Below are 27,893 nucleotides of genomic sequence, written 5' to 3'. Positions count from 1 at the left end.
ATTCTTCCATTGTCAGTCTTAACTTGTACAGTATCTTTTGTCTCTGCAGCGTGTTGGCCGGCTACAATGGCACCATCTTTGCCTATGGTCAAACAGGCAGTGGCAAGACATTCACCGTCACAGGAGGGGCAGAGCGCTACAGTGATCGTGGCATTATTCCCCGCACACTTTCATACCTCTATGAGCGTTTCGTTCAGGTCGGAACTTGAACAATTCCATTTTCAATCCCTCAACTGTGTTGACTCCAATTTTGTCTACTCGCCACACCAGTGAGATCAGGAATTTTTGTTGTTGTAATCTACATTTCTTTCGGCTTGTCACATCAGAGGTTGTGTAGCAAGTCATGCTCTTCCATCGTTCCTGTTCTATATGTCTCTTTTCATTCACATCAGCTATCTATCATTCATCATCATGTAATTTTTCACCGCATTCTTAAATCTAGTATTCATACAGTACATTAGGGATAGACCGATATGCTTTTTTCAGGGCCGATACCGATTATTAATAGTCAAGGAGGCCAATAACCGATATTTGAAGCCGATATTTATTTGTAGAGAAAAGGGGTAAAATGGTGTCAAATTTTATGAAAAATAAAAACTCCAACACTTGACTTAGTTTAAATGCCTAAAGCCCATGTTTATTACACAACTTTAGTGATGTACATGATGTTAAAGCTTTTCTAGATCTTAAAAAATAGACAACTTTGTTTTAAGTCTCACGAAAAAGTGCAGGGAGCTCCCGGGCTCAGCTGCATGACTTATAGTTCAATGAAAACAAACATCTCCTTACAGTAAATAGTTTTCTAAAAATCCAGTATAACTGAAATGTTTATCTTTCACACATATTTGTTTTAAAGTTCAAAAACATAAAAGTGAATCCTCAACGCAGCTACTAGCCAGAAAAATAAGACCGGACTTTTACATGCAGTACTTTGCCGTCAATTTTTGCACCATGTACAGCACTTGGAGCGGTGGTTGTTTTAAAGTGCTCTATAAATAAAGTTGAGTTTAGCTTTTCATTACGTGGCTTACACACAGACACACAGACACTGGCACTCACTCATGTCATACTTTTATCACCATTTCCCAATATTATCAGCTTTTCTCAGGAGCCATGTCATTCACAAAGAAAATTAACTGTTGTGACATTGGGGGAGTGGTTAGCTCCGCAAGGCAGCTTACTGTAGCGAGCAGAACTGCCCCTTGTGTTTATATGACATAGAAGGGCTCATAGTAATGTTACAAGTGAGTTATAGTAGACTGACATTTACTAAAATTTCCGCGAAGTCTATTGCATTACCTTGAACTACTAACTTGCCAACTCCCGTCGTGTATGTGCCTAGCTCGTCCAGGAGACACAGAGAGCGAGCGAGCAGGGAGAAAGCATGCAGCTTTACACTGATTGGCTGTTACGCACTGCACAAGGAACCAATCAGATGGTGCTTTCGGCGGGCCAATCTGCCTATGGAGGCAGGGCCAGCCGTGCAGCAAACAGAGAGAGAAGCACGCTGCAGCAAGCGCGAATAAAGCAGTTTTTAATTTATTGGCCTTAAAATGAAAAAAAAGGCAGATGACGATAATCGCCAAAATGCCAAATATTGGCCCCGATAATCGGTCTATCCCTACTGTACATCCACTAATAATGTTCCAATCCCAACAAAGTTGAACAAAAGTTTTCTACTATAGGGCAGAGCTCAGTGTAGATCAGTTATAGCACCTTGACAATTTTTACATTATCTTCTTTAGACTTTCAGGAGAAATTGTTGTATGTGAAAGGGAGAACATGATTCATTTCAAAAGATGCAAGATCCAAGATGTTGAGAGGTAGCCGAGGTCAAAGGTCAGGTCGGTACCTATTTTTTCTGTGCTCTTTAAAATGATTTCCTTTACTGCTACATAATAGGAAATTGCTTCACAGCACTAAACCACTTTTAACTGTCCATGGTATAGCACTTTTTAGTTGAATTCATTCAGTCAGCTTTTAATATATGCATTCTGCCCCACAGGACAGCAGTACAATGTATAGTACTCACATATCCTACCTGGAGATTTACAACGAAATGGGTTATGACCTCCTGGATTCCAGACATGAAGCATCTCGATTGGAAGACCTACCGTCAGTATGCTTTTCAGAACTTTTTTTGATTACAAGGTTGATTTTTCAATTATACTGTTTTGGCTGCCCACTGCTCTGTCTGCTTCTGCGCTTCAAGGTATGTAAAAACCATAAGGGACTGTAGGTCTAAGGTTTCTTTTTTTCAGACAGTGTCTTTTTGTCTCTGTCGAGGAAAAAATCTGAACGACAAAAACTTAATTAGGCAATCAACCCAAACATATTTTTTTCAAGAATATGTCCCCAGCAGGCCCAGTAGTTGAAACACGGCATTCTGATGAATATTGCGTTTGTGGAATATGAGTTAAGCAGCAAAATACACCCCTTTTTAGCCATCTCAAGGGGCGGCCATTTTGTCACTTCTCTTGATTGAAAATTACGTAACAACTGCTCAGGGCTCAGGTAACGACCAATCACGGCTCAGCTTCAGAAGACACGTCAGCCGTGATTGGTCGTTACCTGAGCCCTGAGCAGTTGTGATGTCATTTTCAGTCGACAGAAGTGACAAAATGACCTCCCCCAGAGATGGATAAAAACAGGTGGATTATTATCTTATTTCACAAATGCAATATTTAATAGAATGCCTTGTTTCAACTAGTGGGCTTGCATTGAACACATTCTTGAAAAAAATATGTTTGGGTTGACGTCCCTTTAAGTTTTGTGTCCAAGTGAATTTTAGGTAACTTGGTGCGGCAGTTTTTAATCCATCTGAAAAGTAGAAATATAAACCAAACAATGCAGCAGAATGAAAAGTCCTGAGTGAACTTCTGTTCAGATGACTGCATATTCTCAGTTGAACTATTTATTGGCTGCCAAAAACATTGAGTACACAGCCGTGGGGCCTTTTCTGTCAGATGTTGAAGAAGGTCTGCCCTGTCCAAAATGGTTCCTGTTCTTATACTACCTTAACCACTCCCACACACAGGTGTCTGATTCAATTAGTAAATGTGCCAAAAAGTGCCGCAGATAAGCAGAGGCAAATAAAAAGGTCACAGTGATATAATGGCCATTAGCTCAAGTCACCTATCTAATTATGTGTGCCAAATAGGCCTAATCTAACAATCACATGGCAAAGATGGTGATTGGCGGGTCTATTTTAACAGTGAAAAGACAAATCACCAATAGTTCCATCATTGTCTGAAACATGTGCGGGCGTAACTGAGATTTATTCCTCCACTACCATTTAACTGGCTGGAATCGATTGTGTGGTGAATATGGAGACTGTAGTATTTGCCAGTCTGCTCCAGACTGCCAACAGGAATAACACTATTCAATAGCAATTAATGCGGTCAAATTGGTGATAGATTTTGCACTGAAGGGGAGAAGAAGTTTTGTTTTGTTTTGTTACTTGTTACTGGCACTCTTCATAATCTAGTGGAATTACTTTTTTTTTTCTTCATCCATTTCTTTCTTCTATACTTCCTTTGTTGCTTTAATCTCTGCCTCTCCCTCTCTCTCATCTGTCCAATTTGACTCAAGGTTTGTCAGTCTGTGATTTTTTTCTGTCACAGGCAATACAGCAGCAAAATAGATATTAGACTTTTAGATATATAGATATATTCTTATACTGTAGCTTTCACACACACACACGCACGCACGCACCCCCCCCCCCATACACACACACACATTAGCTGTTCTGATAAAACCGATGCCACTGAATAATAATGCAATCACAAAACGACACGTAGGTTTTAGAATAGGCAGCGCTTCCTGGAAAGGAGGGTCTGGCACTGATTTACTACCCATTATCTCATGAGGGGGAGTTGCCTGTCTTCCTGATCCCACGGGAGATGCAAGTACGACCCAGCGCTGCTGTTTCTACTCGACTATAGCTTTCTACTATTCGACTATAATTTCCTATTTGTTTTATTAGATATTCGACTTTTAGGCAATCCATTTGGCTGGCAACCATTGAGATAATGAATGGATGGATTTGCTGTTTGTCCTGCATTTTCTGGTAGCATTTCCATTTGTGGCACTTTTGCAGATGATTCTGCTCAAGGTTTAGATACCCACAAATCATAGTCTTCCGGAAATAGCCAGTGCCCGACCTTAACCATGCTGTGGCTACACTTGCTGATTCAAGGAGAAGCTGTGGCACTGTTGGTCTGCCTTCCTCTTCCACTTCTCATGTCTCGTGACATCAGTGCATTCTCTTATCCGCCTCCGCAGCATTCCGCTATCACAGGACAGACAAAATGTCTCAAAATGTGCTGCATGTTAAATTAGAATAACTCATTGGCCCCCTGCAGGTGACTTGATGCCTACTTTACGGGCACTGTGTTGGCTATGCTGGTTTGGGCTTGTCTGTCAGGCTTTTTTAAATTTTATTTCAAGTAGATTTATAATCATACATTTTCTTATAACAAAATTATGTTTTTTTCCATCCACAGAAAAGTAATTATCATGGAAGATAATGACCAAAACATCCATCTCAGGAACCTTTCATTGCAGCAGTCAGCAAATGAAGAGGAGGCTCTCAATCTGCTGTTCTTAGGCGACACCAATCGAATGATTGCAGAAGTAAGAGGGGGTGTGGCCAATGAGGGATGTTGTATCGATATCATCCTCAGACTAATTGATAATCTATGTGCTCTTAGATACTACAACATAGGGAGCTTATTTTTGGCAGAACTTCTTCTGTGTTCCTTTTTGGTTGATTCAGTTAAAGATATCATTGATGTTCTATATTTTTTTATGTATTTTGTATTTGAGTTATCTGAATATATATTGAGTAATGAGTTTCAATGAACAGAGATGGGCATCTTTGATGATATTGATGTATCGAGCCAGATAAAAGCAGGGGGTGTCCAAACTTTTTCCTCCAAGGGCTGCATACAGAAAAATAGAACGATGCAAGGACCTCTTAGATTTTTTTTTTACTTTAGTTATTAAACATGGTAAAACCAATCAATCAATCAATCAATCAATCAATCAATCAATCAATCAGTTATACATTGCTATAATGACTTAATTTGAAAAACCTTTATGCCAAGGCTTTCTGTTAAAGGAGATAAGGCGAACGGTAACTACCTGCCGATTTTTTTTTAGGTTTTGGGGTGCATCCCACTTGAATTGTTCCCGCCCCGCCACTGAGCACAAGCTGAATCGAATCCCACCTCCACTTTCAGAACCAAACCAGATCAATCTGTAGTAAGGTGACCATATTTGAGGACATTAATGTGATGTGTTCAAGAAATTGGACCATGACACTAAGCAGAAAGTGGGAGAAAACATTTTTTGTTTATGAAACGGAATTCTCTTTATTGTCCACGGTGTTATGAAGATAAATGCTGTTATTTTAGCTGTAAATTGCTTTGTCTCTGTATATATCTATAAAGGTTTATCACTAAAGTTTGCCGATCCGTCATTCGTCATCCATCAGCCGCCTGGGTACCCGTCCATCATCTGGCAGTCCGTCTTTTTTTCAAACCGAACCAAACTGTAATCATCTGCCAGTCAGTCTATCATCTTATTTTAACCGCGCTTCCATCAGGTAACATTACCGCTAGTTCGTCAATCATAAATCCGTAAAGAAAGTCCAAGAGATGAAAAATCCATCCATCCATCCATTATCTGGACCGATTTGATTAAAATGGTAAATAGAGTGCACTAGCTATATCATAACGTGTCAGCTTGTTGCTCATACAGCTTTTCACTCACATACATTTGACATATCACATAGCCTACACTTATCTGCCAATCTTTTGAATTGTTAAGCGGGAATCTGTTTCCGCTTTAAGTCTTAAAAATGTGCCTTATTGTCTATTCTTGTGGATACAAGTGTTGACAATATTAGATTTGTCTTTCATTCACCTTGAGGACATTGAGCAGGGATATTGTCAATGAAAACAAATGCTCTGTTTTTACATCAGTGTGTTGATCAAGCAGCTTTGGGTTTGTTGTTGGGGAGCCCCCAGCAGCCACCCACACAGAGCCTTTTGTGAACTCACCCCCACTGCGACCTCTTGACAAGAAACGTTCACTTGAGCCTGAAGCGAACAAACAGCATTCACATTGCCAATTTGTCTCTGCCAAATTTGTCCCAGAAGTCTTTGCTCCACATACAGCAGAATTCCGACAAATTTTCACAAAAGATCTTCTTTCAATCCCCGCCATATGGACACACACTCAGCAGAGTATGAGCTCATTCATTTATGACAATCCCCACTACTGTTTTATTGGAAATAACATTCACCTTGACTACATCTCACCTTTCCTTTGACCTCATCAGATAATATTCCCCCTCATCTGTTTTTTTCTGTATGTCACTGATTACCTTTTCCTCTTGTTTAAGCACATGAACCTCACCCCCTAATCTCCCTGTCCTTACTTCAACTTTTTGTTGCAATGAAGTCAATCCCAATTTCATTTTGTTTGAGCTGTCGTAGCAACAGATTGCTGAGTTGTACTAACACACTGTGTGGTCAACACGTGTTACATCAACAATGTGTCGATCAACATGTGGCCCACTCAGAACAAAAGAAAGTTCCGCATTTCTTCAATAGTGATGCATTGTGTGCCGCTTTTGCGGAATTATTATTTTGGTTGTTGTGACTTTATAGTTTTCATCAGAGTATTTAACATTATAACACAATACTGATAACATAGTATAGCCCATGTGGTCTCAATGAATTGCTCCTTGTCAAATCCAATGCAAGGCAACACAGACGGAAAGAAAAAAAATCCTATGGTCTGATGACATTGACGATGACCTCTTTACTACAGTTCGAAAAGATGCAGTACACATGGCTTAAACAACACTGCACATCACCAACAGCATATCCACACTGGGATATGGTGGGCAGAGCATGCTTGTGGGTTATTTTTCTTCAGATACTACTGGGGCTTTAGTCAATGGAGAGGCACTTTAGAACAGTTCCAAATACCAGTCAAATTTGGCACCAAACCTTCGGCTATCTGCGACGAAAATGAAGAGGAATTTCTTTCATCATGACAATGACCCCAAGCAGAAGTCACAAACAGAACCTTATTATCTTTGCATCCATGACCAGTGAGATGTTCATTTAGACCAACTGTCACATGCATAAACAGATTCCATGATGACGTTTTAAAGATTTATCATTTATCTTTATCATTAGTTCATTCAAGATTGTCGGGAAAACCTGAACAGCGAGAAGGAAAATTTGGACAAACAGAAGAGATGAAAGCTTTGTCTTGAGCTATCATGACCCTATAAGGCAGCTGAGGTGTCATAAAACAATTTTCATAATGAATGTCCTGGATTATATATACGTATTTTTGTCCTGCTATTGTGGGCCAGGTCAAATGAAGCCCATTTAGTATATTCGATTGGCAACCATGTCAAAAAGTTGCCGTTGTTCATCATTAACAGTTTTTGATACCACACAGTGTCAGGGTAATGCCTTCATTTTTGGTTGAAGTGAGTTCTAATTCAAATTAAGCACACATGGGATTAACTGCTGCCTGGCTAAATCGTTTTTTTTTTTTTTTCATTGACCACCATGCATATGTTTCACATCTTGTTTTTGTTGATAAAGCTTGTTTGGACGGAGTGAATCACGTTCTATTTTTGTCTCCTCCGTGTCACAACCCACTGTTAACTTCTGCTACACTGGTGACCATCTGAAAATCCACCTCAGTTTTTGCAAAGCTGCCACCATCTGTTTACTGCTCATTGTTTCCACATGCTGGAGCGTATGTTTTACTCAGCAGATGGAAGAAAAATAAGGATGAAAAGAAGCACGTCTGTTGTTTGAATGAATCACAGATGGAAAACAAATGTTTTTCCAGCCCTAATTCTGTTGTTGATTCAAAACATGAGGATGTTGGTACTTACTGCCCTTTCTTTTCCAATCTTCAGACCCCCATGAACCAGGCCTCTACACGGTCCCACTGTATTTTTACCGTGCATTTGTGTAGGCGCGAGCCAGGTTCTGCTACGCTACGTCGCTCCAAGCTGCACCTGGTGGACCTGGCCGGGTCGGATCGCGTCAGCAAGACAGGTCTCAATGGGCAATTGCTCACTGAGGCCAAATACATCAACCTCTCCCTCCATTACCTTGAACAGGTAGTGTCCTATTAAATTGTCGTTTTTAAATTGACAACAGCACGAAACATTGTGACGAAATGTGTGGCATTAACAGTGTAACATTTGAAAAAACAGCCTCCACCCTAAAGGTCAAAAGTATTGAGAAATAATTGGTTAGTTACAGAGCTGAGCACTTGACCATTTTTTGCCGGTACGCCCGCGACCCTCCACCCTTGGCTTGGGTACCTTTCCGGCCGCGACCCTCCGGCCATATTCATAAAAATTGCCGGCCCCCGCCCCGTTCCGAACCAACCCAAAAAAAAAAGCGGTCGTGATTGACGTCGCCGCGGGTGAGATGCTAACGGAAGAGGCTTTTTAAAGATCATTAGCTGACTAATTTACTATTCGAACCCGCTGTGGACGAGCTTCAAAATGTGCCACTAGTACTTTACTACTTACCCAACTGCGTGTGCTTACTTCCATTGTGAGCTCCGGGGTTGGTTTTGTCGTATTGTATAATTATTTAGGTCCAACAGATGGCCAGAAGTCGCATTCAACAAGTTTCTTATTTATTTTCCACACTTCCCTTCGTTCACGGCCTTCAAAATAAAAGCATACCACCAAACCACGATACACAGCAGGTTTGCTATGGCCTATTTCCGGAAGTAGGGAACGCCAGAAAAAGTGTATGAACTCCACCTTGATGTGCTAGCGTCATGTTGGAGTGCTGCGCACAGCTTGAATATACTCGTGGATATAAGTTGTTTTGAAACGGGGGGCGTCGCTTCAAAACGACAGCGACAACAATGGATATCGCGCCTGCTACAACCATAAAGGGACCGAGATGACTAGACGATGCATTTAATTTTATTGCGACAACGATCTGGAAGGTGGCGGGAAGGGGGGGACGTGGGTAGGTAAATTCTTTACACACACAACGCTGCCAAACTAGTTTTTCTTTGCAGCAGCTATGCAACGGGCTGCGTGCTGCATTCTCTCCTCCGTGAGGGAAACTGTATGTCATCGCAACATAATGGCCTGTTCAGAGCAGCAACAAATCCTGATGTGTGCGTGGCATGTGTTCCAGACCTGTCGCCAACAGCACAATGTGTTGGTCACGTGAATCAATGCGGCAGTTGTTTGTGTAAGAACAGACGTGAGACAGCAACGTGCATTCAAGCGTGTTTGTATTTCCTTATTGTCACATCACGTAGCCCGCGCCCCCCACCTGCAACTGGGGCATACCATTACAATAGGGGGCGGAGGGCCACACCATAATGCCTGTAACAGCAGTTGTCGCTCGCGCCGACGCGGGAGTAGAAAGAAGCCTAAAAAGAAGCCTTTCACAGAGTTGGCCGAGATGATTTTTGGCCGCCTTGCGAGCACGTCACACACATGAGGGCTAGTTAGTGGGCTGTGCTAAAATCCATTTACGGCCATGCTTAGTCCAGCCATTTTTTTTAATTTGTCACCCTTCCGCCCCAAAAATGGGCATCAGGCCAGGCCGGAGGGTCTGACCGGTTCAGCCCAGGGACGGACTGCCAGGTCTGGTTAGTTAATTATATTTAGGTATTCAGATGGATCTTTAAATTCCTCTTGAATTCAGATTTTCAGACTAACTGAGCATTTTGGACAATTTTCTGTGTCTGTGCCCCTGTGCATGAATCTAGTTCCGAAAGATGTCATTGGATGAGTTCAGTGGAAAAACTGGAGAGTGTAGCCTCAAATTCATCCAAATGTTTTTCTTGATCAATGAACCCCCCCCCCCAAAAAAATCCCACAGACACAATGTGTCCGTCAAAATTGTTTCCAAAGACTTCTCAGAAGAGTGGCTGTCATTTTGGCAATCTTCATTTTTCACTTTGTCAGACAAGTTGATGGTTGGAGTTCTTCCAGCAAATAATAGCAATGACTGACCGTGTAAGTGTTGTCATGTAGATTTCATTTTACATTAAAGTGTAAGTTTACCCAAACATATTTTTCCAACAATATGTTCTATGCAATCCCACTAGTTGAAACAAGGCATTGTGATAAATATTGTGTTTGTGCAATAAGAGTTTATCCCCCCGTTTTTAGCCAGCTCTGGGGCGGCCATTTTGTCACTTCTGTCGACTGAAAATGACATCACAACTGCTCAGGGCTCGGGTAACGACCAGTCACGGCTGACCTGTTTTCTGAAGCTGAACCGTGATTGGTCGTTATCTGAGCCCTGAGCAACTTTGATGTTATCTTCGGTCAACAAAAGTGACAAAATGGCCACCCCCTGTGATAGCTAAAAAGGGGTGGATTTTGCTGCTTAATTCATATTCCACAAACGCAATATTCATCAGAATGCCGTGTTTCAACTTGTAGGCCTGCTGGGAACATATTCTTGAAAAAAATATGTTTGGATTGATTTAATTTTTAAGCAATTTTATGAGCTACCCCCATCCTTAATTTTTATTTACAGTATTTGCCTCTTTTTACTTTTCTATTCTTCAGGTAATCATTGCTCTGTCAGAGCGGAATCGCTGCCATATTCCATACAGGAACTCTATGCTGACCTCTGTGCTGAGGGATAGCCTCGGAGGCAACTGCATGACCACTATGATTGCTACTATGGCAGTTGACAAGAGGAACCTAGATGTAAGACGCATATTTCTGCTGTATTACAAAAAAGTCATATCTTTGATTTCTCTCCAGATTGTGAACAAAATACAAATGTCGTGTTTTGCGTTTGGTTAGTTCCACTAAAGAAAACATTTGTTATCTTCCAAAAAATATAGGAGTCCATCTCTACGTGTCGCTTTGCCCAGCGTGTGGCAATTATCAAGAATGAAGCAATATTGAATGAGGAACTTGATCCTGCCTTGGTGAGACAGCTGCATACTCTTCAATATGTCACCAGTCATAAATACTATAACTCAGACACAATTACAACACATCTGCCATTACAGCCAGGCCTTTCACATGGCATCCAAGCCCTCATTTGATCAGCAAATGAGTTGCTGTATGGTTTTAGCTTTAAAATGGAACTAAGTGTAACCTTCCATGTGTTTCAGTGTCCTCTTTAGCAATCCAAAACCACTTTTTTTTTCCAATGTCAGTGAGTTTTCTAAAATAATCACATTTTTTTTCTTCAACACATCAACGCCTGCCCATCTTGCTATATTTCAACTCTTCACAGATTGTATATGCATTCTCTCATCTTGTTTACATGCCTTCAATTCTGTTTTAACATTTTTTAGCCAAGTACCTCTTGATAAAGCATCCAGCTGAAGACTATTGAGTTTATATATTCTCTGGCTTTACATGCAAACAAAAATTTCAAGCTGCACACTTTACAGCCTATGTTGCAATTCTTGTCCAGATGTTGTAGATACAGACACTTTGACAGGTGACTTGGTTTTAAAGACACCCAACAGGTTAGATCATAGACCTTACACTTAAACATCATACAAGACCTTCCATCATTCAGTTTACTCAGGACCAACAGTATATAGGAATAGCACAGTGATAAGACCTGCAGCTATGTATAAGATACATGAAGCTGCCGCCATATTGTCACTATCATTTGGCTGGAATTTCCTTTTGAAAGCATTCAGAGGTATTTTTAAAATTGTCTGCTGCCACCCCAGTAATTGTGACAGTGTCTGGTAGCTTCCAACTCTGTGTGGCAAAATCCAATAACAAAGTTACTTTACTGCGTATCAGTGTGACAGTGTGCCATCTCTGTAAAGCATGCACTTGACCAAGCAAAAAAAAAAAATGAACAGCTTGAGTACTGTGTTAGGTTACGTTATGAGGTGAGAATAAATAATTATTCAGTCGTTAAATTAATAATGTTTTCAAATTTTGAAACAAATCAGTTCTGAAATCATGGAAAAAAAGATTGCTAGAAATACAGCATTGACAAACAAGTCCCAATTTAAATTGTGATGTAATTCAATTCAGCCTTCTCTTGAATGTTTGAATGAATGTTTTTTGTTCTTTGATATAGGAACACAATACCAAGCTCTAAAAAATATCCTCAATGGAATCGGTGGATCAATGCCAAATCTTATGTGCTTTAGTCCCATTGCTTTTCAGGGTTGGTTTTATTCCTCATGGTAAAATATACAATAAAAAGTATTCCAGACAAGTCTGGTTTCCTCAAGAACGCTAAGGGTTGTCCCAACCCCAAATTTAAAAACTTTCAATTTCGTCTTGTTTCTTCCTAAAGCCATGACCTCAATGTTGAAATTATGGTCTCCAAAGACTCAAAGCCATACTTACAGTGTACTATATTGAGTTAAACTGCATCGTGATAAAACTGCTGAAAGAGTCAAAATCCCTCATTTCAAGATGTAACAGCTCACCTAAACTTCCTTACCTTAAGTTTAGACACCATATCATCTACTAGAGAATGCATCTATGATTAGCACATGGGCCTACCTTTAAATGCTACAGAGTGTTCGGGAGAATGATATCAACGTCCCCGTGAGTGTCTGTATTACTTAGCGTTTTGTTTGTATTCGTACTTGTCTTATTGTGGTAATGTGCCCCCTGCATTTGGTCTAAAATGTCCACATCCTATCATTTTGTTGAGGCCAAACAAAAGCCGTGTTTAGATGTTGTGGGAAAACATGCCTCTGTTTCTTTCATAAAGTAGGGCCCCATAATTGCAGCATGTTTGTGTGTGGCAAACTACAGAATAGTTGTGAATTTAAGCTGTAACCTGTAGTTATACAGGAGTGCTTACAGTTTCCTGTGGGTGGTTTTTTTTTGAGTGCACAAAATAGTTCCTTTGCAAAAACAATTTGTGTCTAAGTCATGACTGGTTTTGTTTGTTGTTAAATTTATTGACATTGGGAGTTTGTGACATGCCATTTTTCATAATAGAGCATATTTCATTTGTCCGAACCATTTCCACACAATTAAATCTGCATGCTGCTACACTGCACTAACCTGGAATGGTACATGCTATGCTGACATCATCAGTCGCACATTCTCAGTGTTTTTTCCGGGTAGTTGAAATTCCGCCATGGAGTTGTGGTACCAGTGTGGGCTCTGCCCCCTGAAATAGACTACTGCTGATTGTGCTGTCCGACCACTGGTGGTCAGCTTTTGAGGATGCAGCTGGGAGTCTTACATCAGACCACAAGGTCTAAAAAAGGTACAGGCAGCAGCTTGGGACAGCAATGTCAGCTGTGATATTTATGGTTTGAAAAATAAAATGTGAGGTGGATTACAGATGAATGTTCTTTCAGGCTGAAAGAACACAACGCTGTCTATTCATTCTTTGAGCATCTTGTGTTCCCGCTGTTTGACAGTAGGTGAGAGTTCCGCCTTGTGCTTAACTGATGTGTTTGCTAGAATAGGTAGTGTATGTTAAAGCGGAAGTCAACCCAAACATGTTTTTTTTCAAGAATATGTTCCATGCAGGCCCACTAGTTGAAACAAGGCATTTGGACAAATATTGCATTTCTGGAATAAAAATGAATCCAGCCGTTTTTAGCCGTTGCTGGGGGCGGCCATTTTGTCACTTCTGTCGACTGAAAATGACATCGCAGTTGCTCATGGCTCAGGCAACCACCAATCACGACTCGGCTCTAGAAAACAGGTGAGCCATAATTGGTCGTTATCTGAGCCCCGAGCAACTTTGACGTCATATTCAGTCGACAGAAGCGACAAAACGGCCACCCCCTGATTTAGCGAAAAAAGGGGTGATTTCTCATATTCCACAAATGCAATATTGATCAGAATGCCATGTTTCAACTAGTGGGCCTGCATAGAACATATTGAAAAAATACGTTTAGGTTGACTTCCTCTTTAAGAGAAGTCCATAAAACATTTTCCTTTCCAACTTTGTGTCCGGAAGGGTCATTGTGTGACCGACACACACAGGATGTATTTGCTCAGAGAATGTTGCCACCAGATGAGCTTTTACCAGGGAAATAGGGTGCATGTAATAAATGTGTTTTCATGGCATTCATTTGGAAAATTCAGGTACCTACACTCCTTAGTGTTTGTGCCTGCCTGATTTCTTGTTCTTTGGAGCATGGTGCTGACCATGAGCTAGTTTGCCTTTTGAAAAAGGAGGTGTGACAGTAGCAGTAGGTGTGACTGGTGTAGTGTAAATCAGGTCAATTCATTATTTAATTAATTGATGGCGACTTGAGTTTAACGCCTGCACTACCCTTGAGAGCCTCTACGGGCACCACCTCCGTTTTTGGATTATTTTTCAAAGGATATCAGATGAAAAACCTCTTTAAAAATCAGTCAATAATTATAGAAGGCTGCTTTGGAGAGTTTTTAGTTTTACACCTTAGAGGTTAATATCTATGATGCAAAAACGCACACAGTACACCATCCAGGTCTTTTATTTGCAGCTTTATTTTTTTTATTTACGTCGGAAGTTAAACAGTCACAAAGAAAACTAAGTACGGGGACAAGAGTAGCAAAGAATGACAACTTAAAAAGGATCAAATGAAATAAAATAAAATGAACTAAAAATAAGCGATCTTCGCACGAGGTGATGGTCATTTACTAGTCAGACAAACGTGGGGCTGGTTAGGTCAACCTAAACCATTTCAACCCAATTTAAAGCACCAACTTATAAACAATCTTTTAAATTCTGCATATGTTGAACTCTCAATTTGTCAGAGTTGGCCCCAAATGAGATGAGAAGTTGAAAGTTCACCCTGATTTACCTCTCGCAGTCAGCGACCTGGTCAGTTCAAGAAAAAGAGATGGGTGGGAGGAAGAAGTTGAAAAAAGAGAAAAGGACCAAAATGTGGCCTGGCGGCACACCGGAGTTGCGGTTCAACTCTTTGGTTGTAGTCTACTGCAATTGTCGGAGGCGCACTGGTGAGCAGCTCTTGGGGCGAGCGGCCGGCAACTTTTGTTGGGCGCACGAAAGCAGAGTGTTGTTCACGCTGTTAGCCTGTCGCATGTTGCAATGGCTGGCCACGAGACAGGAGCTCTTGGCGCGCGGCCAGAAAAACAAGACAAGTTCTTGAAAGAGGGAGAGAGAATATAATGCGGATGTTTATCAGGGTCCAGCAAGAAAAGAGAGAGCGCAGACACCAGAGGAGGTCCGGCGTCCAAGTGGAACGTGAAGGCGCGGGCTCTTATCATTGGCAAAAAATGAAACACCTTCACAACACTTCCTAGTTTCAACTTAAAATTGCATAGACAGCAAGTTTCATTATTTAATTGTTCTGTGGCAACAGAAAGACTTTTGCAGTTCTTGTGGTTATCCTTTTGGGCTCACCAGGACAACAACGTTGAGCTGCGGTGAAACGTTGATTGGTGTCTAGCTTGTGTTGGCTTGAACCTTGGCCTGTGACCCAATGAGTCTGGTTCAGCATCAAAAAATAAGGGGGCCCCCTGTGGGGTGTCCTCCCTTTAAGCCTGACTTGTAGACATATTTGTTAAATTTCCTGTGGTTAACTGTGGTCACATATTGGTGTGTGATGTTCGCATTTCCGGGACGGGTCCTCAGCACCTCCCACCTTGGAGACTATCAGTCTCCTGGTCCTCTTTGGAGATATCCACAAAAAGCAGTCCTCTGTCTGAAAGGAATGGCACAATCTGGAAAACTGTCCATGATTGCCACACCAAAGTATGCATATTTTGTCCCCCTTTTTTTGTGTGTGTGTGTATTTAAAATCAATCTAATGAATTCAAATGTGCAGGCTCATGTAACAGGACATATACAAATCCAAATCTATTTTTATAATGAACCACATTGCCACTGGTTGAGAAATGGGGCAAATGCATTTAATAGTAATAAAGATAGGTTTCCTGGTATGGAGCCTACCAAACCAATTGTGTCCATAAAAATGCCTCTTATATTATCCCGTCCAGTTGATACAGAAAGATCGTTGTTCATGACGTGCTTTTTTTGGAACTATATACCAATTTGCCTCATGTGTCATTGTGTTACATTGCTCTATTTCTGTTGCATTATCATAGTGGATTGGAACGTAGATTTTTTTATACTGTTGTGTGAACCGATAATGAAATGGGGGAAACACATATACCGGAAGTTGTTCTATAAATTAAGAAGTGCTAGCTTCAAGTTCACATATCATGGCAACGAAGCAAACAGAAAGAATCTGGCAACTCTGTCCTATCAAAAGAGTTTGATGTCTACTAAACCCCACCTAAAGAGATAGAAGATTATTTAAATTAACATTTTGAGGCATAGACCACTCCTTTTTTTCCTTTTATAATTTCTTTAAAAAAATTTTGGAATCAGAGAATATAAGACAGACTTAATATGCAGGATGCAATGTGTGCCAACAGAAGGTTTACTTACAGTATGTTGGGCTTCCTTCATTTTCTTGTTGCTGCATCCAGTTGTCTGGAATCACTTAAATGTTCCTCAGAAAGCATTAGCGTGATAAACCACAAGATTGTCTCATCACTTGGCAGCAGGGACTTGACCTGGATTTGTGTGTAAATTGTCGGTTGTTTCGTTTTGTGTCACATGTTGAAATGTGTCTAGTTTACATTCTGTGCAAATGCATGCTAACCTCCTGTTTTTGTGCAAATTACAGTTGATTGCTCGCCTGAAGCAGGAGGTTCAGTCTCTGAAGGAGGAGCTGACAATGCTGACAGGAGAGGAGAGAGATGACCAGCTAACTGCGGACGAGATTCAGAAGTATGTGTTGTTGCTTATTTGTAAATTAGAAGTGCCCTCGGAGTTTCTTCTGCTCCACCACTAATTCTGCTCTGTCCATATAATAAAATAACCTCTCAGAGCTAATGACGTCTGTTTAGGTATGTTCATCTGCCATCCATCAGTTACCCACAGTCTTCATAACATATCATTTCTCACCTAAGAAAAGCAACCCCATTTATTTGTAGGATTTGCTTCAGTGCTTGAGAAATGAAGACTTCGCATTTTTGCCTTCTTCAGATCCGCATGAATAGTTGCCTGCCTCCTAGTGTTTTCAGGGGCTGCTTCCAAAACTTGGGGAACCAATGTTTGGACTATCATCCAGGGATATGTATTAATCAACTAACTGGCTGAGTATAGCTGGAGCACAAATTTAACTAAATAGTTGTCTTTGCACAGACCCGACATTAAACACTGGAAACACTAGATGTCCACTGTTGAGCTGGTGCTGAGCGTGATTGATAGTAACTTGGAAATGCATTGGTTTAAAATTTCTGTCTGTGTGATTAGGTTGGAAGAGTCAGTCAAGGCCTTCCTAAGTGATCCTTGTCCAGACGTGACACTGACTTTGGGACCAGACATGAGAAAAATCCAGTACTGTTTTTGTCTACTTAAGGTAATAGAATAATATTTATAGTAGTCCCCGTCTGTACTATGTATGTCTGTCCCTCATATCTCTTTCTTCTCACCATTGCTGTGATGGAGGAACAATTGCCTTTTTCATCCGGTTGTGTAACACAGGACTAGAAGAATTTCTCCAAACAATAAATTTGTTTTATGAGGGTTACTGTACTCCATGAGTGCATTCAAGATAAACCACCTAAATGTTGGTGATGATTGATGTTAGTTGTCGCACATTAAGTGACATTAATTTTTTAGACGAAACATCTTAACGACGTCCAAAAAAATCCCAAATACTGTGGTGATTGTTCTAATCTTTCCAGAGGATGAAGTGGACATGAGTTGAGATGTGTTCATGAATTTTGGTAAAGATCAATCACAGTTTTCAGACGTTAAGTGACGTTCAGCATGCTTGCATGAAGTATTATAGGCTGTCCCATTTGGAGGCCTGAGCTGGCTGCATTCGCCAGCCAGCGACGCTATAAATGTTTGTTTTTTTTCTTTCCCGAAGGAAGAACCGCGCACCTGATATGGTTAGGTTACTTGTTTGTTTTATTATTTGTTTCATACTCACACTGTGCTGTAAAGGCGTGAATGTAAAGTTTGATAAAAATAAACAAAATAAGTGTAAAATGGCTAATTATAGATTAATTTAAAAAAATGATAAAATACAAATTTAAAAAATGTACAGAATAATTACTATCTAATAGCCAAATATAATTAAAGTGCGTGTATGAGTGTTTTTCACAGGACAGCCACGATATATGCAATATGCAAATAACTAGGGATTGTCAGAAAGGGGCAGGACCAGATAAGCTCAAATGTTTCTTCCTGCACCGTCTCATACACACGCCTTAATTATATTTGGGTAGACCTACGAGTTAATGTCCAAAATAATTGTTTGAGCCATTTTTCAATGATTTCAAGGGCATGTACAGATCTCAGCGGGGCTTCAATGCATTACCTCACAATGTGTTTGTTCAGGAGAGGTCCGGAGTCTAATTGTGGTTGTTTCCAAATGTCCAATAATCCTTCCAAATGTCCAACTAATGTTTCCTAATGTCTAAATAATGCTTTCAGATAATGTTGAGCTTGAAAAACCTTATCTGACCGAGGCCTAGCTTGCATGCCAAGCTCTTGTCCACACACACACACAAACACACACCTGGCTTAAGGCGGCCATCTTGCTTTTAACCCTTGTCCTCACCAAGGAGAACCCACCTCTAAATGCAGTAGCCATACCTGGCCATTGTGGGGCATACTAAACAAAAATGACCACATAAAGTTCAAGACTTCAACAACAGAACAACTAATATATTAATTAATCTCAACTATAACAAAATGATTTACTTTCATTCCACAAACAAAAATAAATGATTTACACAAAAATACAACTGGTTTCAGAGCAAATGGCTCCAACAATAATTATAGTGTATATAAAATATAGTACATTTGCAAACATATATTGTACAGTATAAACTGTATGTAGTGTAGTAATGTCTCTTTCTGCATCATTGCAGTACTTGCCAATGCCATACGACATTTTTAAAGCTAATTAGACCAGGAAACAAATCCAAAAAGCACAACCGCCATGTTTAACTCATTCAGTACGAGACATTTTGAGACCCTCTTTTACCCAAACGTTTGAAAAAAAAAAAATAAATATTGTATATATATATATATATATATATATTATGTATATATTATGTATATATACATGTAAATATGTCTTTGGGTTCAGCACGAGCTACGGTTCGTCATAGTGACCATGTGACTGCTAAAAAATTGTCAAAATGGCGCTGCCCAGGCTAATTTTGATACTTGCTTGGCTTAAACTTTTTTTCAGGCCATGAAATTCGATTGATTTTGTTTTTGGTTTTTTTCACGATTATTTTTATACACATTGCTTATTCAAATATTGCACATCATATTTGACGTTCCGGAAAAACGGTTCCATTGCAACAGCACGAAAAAGTGTAATAGAAAAGTGACCACACGGTACAATGGTGCAATGGAGCTTAAAATGAAATTTGGTTCCTCTATTAGTGGAAAAGGTTTAACTTCTTCACTCCTTGTTATTTTCCTTTCGGCTCGGTCGCCACAGTGTGTGCCATCCTTTTCCATCGAAGTCTATCTTCTGTATCCTCCTCTCCAACACTAGCTGCGCCCTCATATCTTCTCTCACTAACCTTCTCTCTGGCAGCTCCATGCTCATCACCTTCTTACCGTCCTCACCATTGCTGTGGATTGTTGATCTTAAGTGTAAAAAAAAATCTCCTTATATTTCCTTTTCAGTGCTTATTGCCCTTATGCTTTCTAGAAAGTTGATGAATCTTCTCTCCCAACTTTCTTCACCTTTGCATCAGGCCCCACAAGTTTTCATGAATGTGTGTGGGTTTTTTGTTTTTGTTTTTTTTCTGTTTTTTTGGTTGGTGGGGGGCGGGAGCAGAAAATGATTCTTGGCAAAAGAAGTGGAAACTGCAGTAACCATGATATACAGGAGTCACCAGCAGCCATAACAGAGGAAAAAGATATTCAAGAGCACCACCATACAGAGGAAGTTAACAAACTAAGGGAATTGCTGGAGCAGCGGGATAATGAAATCAGTATCCTTTGGCATGGTCTGAGTGTTATAATAGCAACATACTTTGTTTGTTTATGTATTATTATTTTATTAAAGTGGCATATTGCTGCATCCCAAATTACAAGAGGTCCTTTTAGTTTCCAAATTATTGTTTAGTGATCATCCATATCTGCACCACATAGTGATGGCAGCGATGGCAATGACAATGTTTGAAGCTTCATTATTTTAAAAAATCGTAAAATATTCACATCACAATGCAAGTGCCTCTCAATGACAAGGACAGCGAGGAGTTTGCCTTATTCAGAGGTATCAATGTGGTCCATTAAAAGTGGAGCAACATGTGGACCTTAATTTTAGTGTTGTTACTTCACTGCTCTGGTTTAACGCCATGTTCTGTATTCCCTGTGATGTCTGCTTTGTCGGACAACTTAATAAAAAATGACAAGAAAGATGGAGCAGAGAGATTGAATGAACAGCGGAAGATATGTGTGACCACAATATTTGTACTGAAAGGCTTTTGAGGGAGTCCACTGATCCAATGTGGAGCCCCACTAAGAAATATTTTCACCCTATACTTCAAGCTTATGGTCGTGCTTAGCATAAATGAAGATATCAGATGCCAGAGATCTCCATGATGGAAAAACCTGGGATAACAGTCTTGAATAAGAATTTGTGTGAAACAATGACATAAAACCCAGAAATAAAGTTGTTGTTTTTTTTCCTGCGATAGGTGTAACAAATTTGTGGTGGGTTTAAAACTTGGCCGCTTCAAAATTACTGCATAGTCACTTGTAATGGATGCATCATGCTGTTCCCACTAACATCCCCTTTTTATTGGCTGACAGCAACATAAATGATGTTCTCCTCATTCTTCATTCATCACATGAAATAATGCTATTTGCACTGTTATTTTCTACTGAGCAACCCACATGTTCTGCTGAGCACCAACGTTTTTGTGATGTTGCCTGTCCACAGCTTGACATCTGCTAATGTCATGACACGACCATGCACGGGGAATATATAAATGTGTTATTATGGAATGTGCTTCAGTCATCAAATGTACAATAGGCTATATTCAGTGTGTGTGGGACATACACCAGAAGCCCAGTCAATATTTGATGAGGCTCCAATGTTTTATTCATATAATTCTATACGTAGTATATATTGCTGGCGTCGAGCTCGAACGTTCTATGTCACAATTTGGTACATTTCACATTTTTTCACAAATCTGTACTATTAGTCTGTTCACACGTGTGGGTGTTCAATTTTTGAAATGTATGTATATATGTATATATTTACTTAGTTAGTTATATTTTATTAATGAATGTATTTATTATTTACTTATATTATAGACCAATCTATAGACCAATCTAAAGAGTTGAAAATGGTTAATATTTGAACAAACATGCCATTTTTGGGGTCTACGAAAAAGTGTTGATTTTGGAGGTAGGAGAATTCCTACCAGCGACACCAGCGACATAGTGAATGAGCAACAAGAAACAATGGAAGTTTTTCAATCACAAGCCTCATCTGCTAACTCTGTGTTTATCAGTTTTTGTTGAGCCAAGGCACATATTTTACAAAAAAATGTCAAGGCACACCACCAAACTAAAATGTCACAAAAAGTGTGTATACCACATACTATATACAACATCTCAATTTACTCACACATTTTTTTCTGTTGTAAAATGGCAAATGGATAAGTTAATTGTACCCTCTGCTTAATTCATGTAGTGAAAGAGCATGACATTGTTTGGCTCGAGACTATATGGGCTCTATTTTCGTGCCCAGTGCAACCCTAGAGCGAGGCGCGGTCTAAATCAGAGTGGAGGCGGTCAAGACTAGGGTTGTTTTTTTTTCATGGATAAAACTTGAACAGCATCGCAGTGGCAGTTCTCCTGTTTCAGACTTCTTGGGTAGTCAGCCAATGTCTATGTCATACACACGCAAGTGCACCCGGCCTCACAAGCATTTTGACACTTGGACTCAAGTAGACAAACACATACAATCTCATCAGTAGAGAAGATTTTGTGGAATCTTGGCAAAGTCCCTGCAGCCTCTCTGGCTCCCCGTCTCTCCACTGATTCTTCCCAGACCATGACATCTCCCTGAGTCTGTAATGTCTGACAGGGAGCACATGTCAGCAATCTGCCATTATTAAATGCCTACTATTGTGCATGCCGTGAGGAAACTAATGTGCTGCTGCCCTTTGCTTTGTTGTCCTTTTTGGCTCAGCTCATGGAAATTCTGTCTATAAGTAACACATATTCATCAGTCTAGCTTTCAACCCTATCTACTGACCTTCAGGTACAGCATGTTTTGTCATCTAAAGCATGATTTCTCATTAACTACGTCTATTTAACTTTGGTCTTCACAAACAAAAAACACATTTGCTCTTTAACTCATTGCCTACAGGTATCCTGGTTAAGATTTTGAAGAAGGAGAAAAAAAGGGCCAGTGATGCCACAATGCAGCTGGCAAGTATTTCCAATGTACGGATGCATGCGGCCAAGAGTGATAGCAGTTTGTCAGCAATGCTACTGCTAAAGGCGGAAAACAATGAACCCACCTCAACTGGTCCTGGAGGACGAGCTGTACAGTATATGAAAAGAGGTACTTAAAGTTACTTTCGTTTTCTTGTTGTCTGTATTCGAAGCCGAGGCAAACTGGGATGCTCACTGGACTGTGCCTCGATGTTCTTGCATCTTTCAGGATAGCCACCTGTAGGAATGATTGTGATTTTACAATATTCATACCGCTTATGTTTTCTTTTTAAAACCTTTTTCATTGACTTTTCATTTTTATGTTAGCGGGACCATGAAAAAAAACTAACTAGTTGATTTCCATTCATCTTTTTAGGATGGTTGGGCCAAGTGAAAACTTGTTCAATTTTAGTGGTGATAAAGGTAAAGATATAGGGCCCTATTGTCGTTACGGGCATAAGTCTAGCGCAAAGCGCAGCATAGCTGCGCGCATGGGCGGAGCTTCCTTTCTTTTGTTATTTTGCCAGCCTTTGCGCCAGTAGAATTGGGTGCAACGGTGCCTTCACGACATTGTGGGATGGAATGTAGTGTTTTCCCAGCCAATCCTCGCTGCATCCCTCATTTGCATCAAAATCAGGGCGGGGTGGAGTGCACGCCCGAGTACGCAGTGCTTGATATGCACAAACAAATTAGACTCTCTGGAGTTCAAGCATGAAATTGGCACATAAACTGCAATTTCTTCCCTTTAGGATGGTCGGCCATTTGTATGGAGTGGGAAATTGGAGGCCACGTTGCACCTCCTGATCGTGCAATGTGATTTATTTATTATGACTATTATTTTCTTACTTTTTACTGACCTTTTAAGTTTTTGCTGCAATATTGTTTTTTTTTTTTTTTTTTATCTTCCTTTAAAGTGGAAGTCAACCTAAACATATTTTTTTCAAGAATATGTTTTATGCAAGCCCACTAGTTGAAACAAGACATTCTGATGAATATTGCATTTGTGGAATAAGGGTTAATCCACTTGTTTTTAGCCATCTGTGGGGGCGGCCATTTTGTCACTTCTGTCGACTGAAAATGACATCACAACTACTCAGGGCTCAGGTAATGACCAGGTAATGACGGCTCACCTGTTTTCTGAGGCATAATTGGTCGATACCTGAGCCCTAAGCAGTTGTGATGTCATTTAAAGTTATATAGAATAACTGACCTTTTTTTTTACCTGTTTTGGAAGCCACTGCTTATTACAAACAGTTGTTGTTTCAGTAAAATATTTTGCAAATATGTCTTAAGTCACTGTCCTACACGTCATATGAAACTATGGTGTGCCAATTGAGACGATTATACAACAGCAAATATTGTCATGCTGTACCGCCCCAAGAAAGGTTGCAACCAGTCCTGAAGTTGAATATTTCTCATATTTTTTTCTTTCTTTTCATCTTCTCATCAGTTATCAGGATTAGTCAAAAATTGAATGGGTGTTTTCAATCAATCGTGATGGACGAGCAGCTTTGACCAAGCTCTAAAGATGTTACGGAGGAACTGTTCAACAACGTCAGCCAAAAATAGTTCGGGGTTTGAACCCTGTCAGTGCCAGGTAGGAAGTTTTAATGTGGACTGAATGTGTTTAAATGGTTTCTTAATCCTTGCAACAATAATCAAACATCATGAAAACATCATCAGCTCAGGTTCTCAACACTTCATTGTGACTTATCACTGCTGTTTAGTGAGAATGAGACAAATGGATCCCGCTAACAAAGGAGTTTGAGAATTGAGTAAATGTTTTGCAGATGTTGTCTCCTGTATAGCTGACATGTAGTTTTTCTTGCTGGAGGAGATTTGTGATGGATTAGATGATTAGATGATTAGATGCAGAGACAGCCTCCTATGGAATGTGTGAGCCCAAGCTGATCTTTAGCGTGTCGGTTGAGGGTTTCATAGCAGCATGAAAAATAGTGGACGATAGGCAGACAACAATGCACCTCCCGATCGAACGTCTGAATGGTTTGGTATGATCAAAATGCAGGGCTCCACAACGTCATCTCGTATTTGGGGAGAACATTGTTGGAAGAACATACTTAGGTTCTTTATTGCAGCCAAGTACATGCGCCAGTGCGGTGCAATCAATGTAGGCCACGTATGTGCTCTGCCTATGCCCAAAGGTGAAGGTGGTAACGTTCTGGAAGAATGTAGGTAATTCTACTAAGGATTCTGGGCTACAATGTAATGTTTTTATGTGAGGTATTGTCTCTTGGCTATTTGTCAGGGGACTCTGTGTTAAGGGAACACAGGTACCTGCTTAAGATCACGTTGGCAGCATGTAAAAAGGCCATCACAAAGAAATGTCTCAATCCGACTCTGACACTTGAGGAATGGCTTAAAATCATCGGCACAATATATCATATGGAGCTACTAACATACAGACCCAGGACAGAAGACTGTTGTCATGAAAGATGGATGAATGGACATTGTTCACCGAGAAGCAACGGGGGCTGGATGATTGGATTTCATCACTGAATTGATTGATTTGATTGAATACTTCCAGTAATTGTGCTGTTGCCTTTTATTTTTATATCTACTCTTATTTGATTTCTTATTTTCTGAATTACTTTGTGTTGTGTGCTGTGTTTTGTTTACCAACTTTGTCATGTTTAAAAGTTAACAAGAAAAATAAGTTAAAAATATGTAGCATCTTAACTGAAAATCCTCAGAGATATTTGAAATTGTTCTTTTAAGTAAATGCATTCATCAGGGGTGTCAAACTCGTTTTAGTCGCGGGCCCCATCATAGCAATGGTTTCCTTCGGAGGGCCGTTATGACTGACCTACAAATAAATGTATAATCGCCTCAAATTACATACACAACAAATTGACGAATAGCTAATTTTGGAATCAGAGGCCAATAAAAACTTTTTTAAAAATATTATTACATGTATTTTGAAAGGGGAACTGGAAACAAAAATGCTTGTAATATCCAGACATTTTGAAAAAAGAGTTTTTTTTGGTATTTTAGTCGATGCACATAATTTGCTTTGGCGGGCCACATAAAATGATCCGGCGGGCCAGATCTGGCCCCCGGGCCTTGAGTTTGACACCTGTGGCATACATAAATATTTTGAATATAATTTTGCTACGCAGAGTCTGTTTTTTTTGTGATCTCATTATCTGTCAGATTCATCCCAGATGTCTTTGTATTCTGAGAGCAGAACGTCATTAGACTGCCACATCCTCTCTCGGGGCATTGGATCATAATCTAAATGGGAGAAAGAAGAAAACGTACAGCTTGCTGACGTGATGGAGATTGCAGAACAAGTAACTCCCGGTTTCTTGTGGGCTAGGCAGTGTACTTTTAACCTTATTTTGAATGCAACAGGAATGCAGAGGTTAGTGAGTCAAGCCATTTAAGCACTGAGACATGCTCCTTAGCTGGGACGGCTGCATTTATTTGAATTCTCCTGCCTGGTTTTGTCTAAGTGGATGATGATGAACCTGAGCTCTCATAACTAGTTCAGTCGTAGCCACTGGGCAGTGGATTCTGAGCCAGCAACTCATCAAACTGAGGCTGCGCTGCTGTCTGCTTTAACCACAGTTCCCCCATCCTCTCATTTTTGTATATCTGTGCCCAGTGCGGTAAAAAGGCCACTGGAGGGCTAATTGTTAACTGTGTCTCTGAAAGAGGAGCCTATTAGAAAAATAAACACACATTTGAATCCAGTCCAGACAGATGAAGGGAGGCAAATCAATCAGTCTGGGAAATGGAACATTGTGAAGGATGCTGGTGAAGCAATGCGCGTATGTACCACATTATAGCAGTCTTTTTGAATGGCAGGTCATCTAATACAGGCCATAATTTCACCTGACCTTACTGCTCTTTGTCTTTTTTTTTTTAACGGTACATAATATCCTCCAGTGCAAGTGAAGCATCCGCTTCAACAACGAAATCAGCGTTCAGGTCTATCTGGTAACGCTGCCACAGTGGGGTTTTGTGCATTATATATCTGCCCAAATCCTTCACTTAAAGCAGGGATGGCAACTTAAATGCCGCAGGGCGCCACAATTTTTCATCATTGTTACTGAGGAGCCACATAGGAGCGCACACTTCCTAACCAGACGGAAGACAAAAATACAATTTGAAGTATTGACAAAATATGAAATATAATATTTCATTTTTGATAATAAATTTTTCAATGCATGTATAAAAGATCCCCTCTCCTAACGAAACAAAGGGTGTGAAGCAAACAACAAAATAACCACAAACAGTAATTTCTTTTTTCAGTGCAAAAGACTCTCTTGCATAAAAAGTGTAAGTGCAACTAAGACATGTCTGCCATCTAGTAGTGATTGGTGATGTTACAACTTAAAACTACAGTCGATCCCTGCATATTCAGGCTTTGCCACCCATGGATTCGTATATTAGCAGATTTTCTTTCTTTTTTTTTTTAATTCAGATTTTTGGGATATCCCCCTTTCCTGTTTTTCATGGACAAATTATATTGAAGGTTTATCAGTGTTTTTTTGGGTGGGGAGATTTTGGGGGGGGGGGTGTAAAAACAATAAAATAAACATTTCTGAAAGTGTATCAAGGGGCCACTTAGAGTGGGGCCCGCGGGCCGCCAGTTGCCCATTTCTGGTTTAAAGCAAATTGTAACATTAAAAGAGTTAGTAATTTGATATAAGACCTTTTTTTTTTTAATCTTAATCTTCTGTTCATTTTGTTTACAAAACACGTAGGAATGCTTTTACATGTACTCCAATGATCATGTACAGGACAAAATTAGAAAATGTCTACATCCAGTCATGGTCCACTTGCATAAATATACCTACTCCACATGAGACGTGCATGACTGACATTAAAGTCCATGTAAATGATCCAGCTGCTCCATAATCAAATCAGAGGACTCGGGTCACTCCTGTCAGTTTCCAGCACACTATGCATTGAAAGGAGTCTTTTGCTTTCCAAACATAATAAGTGACCCTGTGAACAAATTTTGCACAAAGTTAGTTTTGGCAAAGGAACTCACTAAGATCTGGAGCACAGGCTTCAAATAACATTTTCATACTTGTTGCTTTTCATATTTAGTGATAAATTCTGTCATGCAAAAAATATTAAATAGCAGGTGAGAAAACTGACCTCGTGACCTTGACAATGAAGTGAAGTGCCACAATAATGCTTTAACTCTGCACCGGCAAAGGAATGCTTTCCTGTGGTACATTCACGTTCATGTTCTATAGCACACTGGGTGATGGCCTCTTAATGATAATAGAATGTATAGTTGTCACAGAGCACATACATGATTGTCTCCCTAAATTGATTAAGTTTTATCCTCTGTAATATCTTAAACACTGCATAATGATGTAGTGGTTTACCGTTTTTCATGTCGCATGTGCATGTGATGTTTAACTTGCTTACTTACAATTACAATGACTTAATATG

The 27,893-nt window shown here is 40.0% G+C and overlaps 1 protein-coding gene across 4 annotated transcripts in view; it reads left to right on the top strand.

Moving 5' to 3' along the window:
* Positions 1-27,893, top strand: part of kif6 (kinesin family member 6) — a 59,287-nt gene that overhangs the window by 8,917 nt on the left and 22,477 nt on the right. The window contains exons 1-11 of one of the 4 annotated variants that reach the window (XM_086049371.1): positions 67-197; positions 1,746-1,844; positions 2,006-2,115; positions 4,506-4,635; positions 7,958-8,164; positions 10,607-10,750; positions 10,891-10,977; positions 16,651-16,754; positions 17,283-17,388; positions 19,843-19,999; positions 22,393-22,590. In XM_086049371.1, coding sequence (XP_085905497.1) covers positions 2,018-2,115; positions 4,506-4,635; positions 7,958-8,164; positions 10,607-10,750; positions 10,891-10,977; positions 16,651-16,754; positions 17,283-17,388; positions 19,843-19,999; positions 22,393-22,590 — 1,231 coding nt within the window. In that variant the 5' untranslated portion in view covers positions 67-197; positions 1,746-1,844; positions 2,006-2,017. Of the gene's footprint in view, positions 1-49; positions 198-1,745; positions 2,116-4,505; positions 4,636-7,957; positions 8,165-10,606; positions 10,751-10,890; positions 10,978-16,650; positions 16,755-17,282; positions 17,389-19,842; positions 20,000-22,392; positions 22,591-27,893 lie in introns of those variants that run through there. The other 3 variants (XM_086049369.1, XM_086049368.1, XM_086049370.1) reach the window with 3 other exon arrangements.

The sequence above is a fragment of the Filicampus tigris genome, chromosome 13 (genome assembly GCF_054856515.1).
Source record: "Filicampus tigris isolate MCC_2025a chromosome 13, RoL_Ftig_1.0, whole genome shotgun sequence".
NCBI classification, from domain to species: domain Eukaryota; kingdom Metazoa; phylum Chordata; class Actinopteri; order Syngnathiformes; family Syngnathidae; genus Filicampus; species Filicampus tigris.
This window is presented reverse-complemented; position numbering and strand designations above follow the sequence as displayed.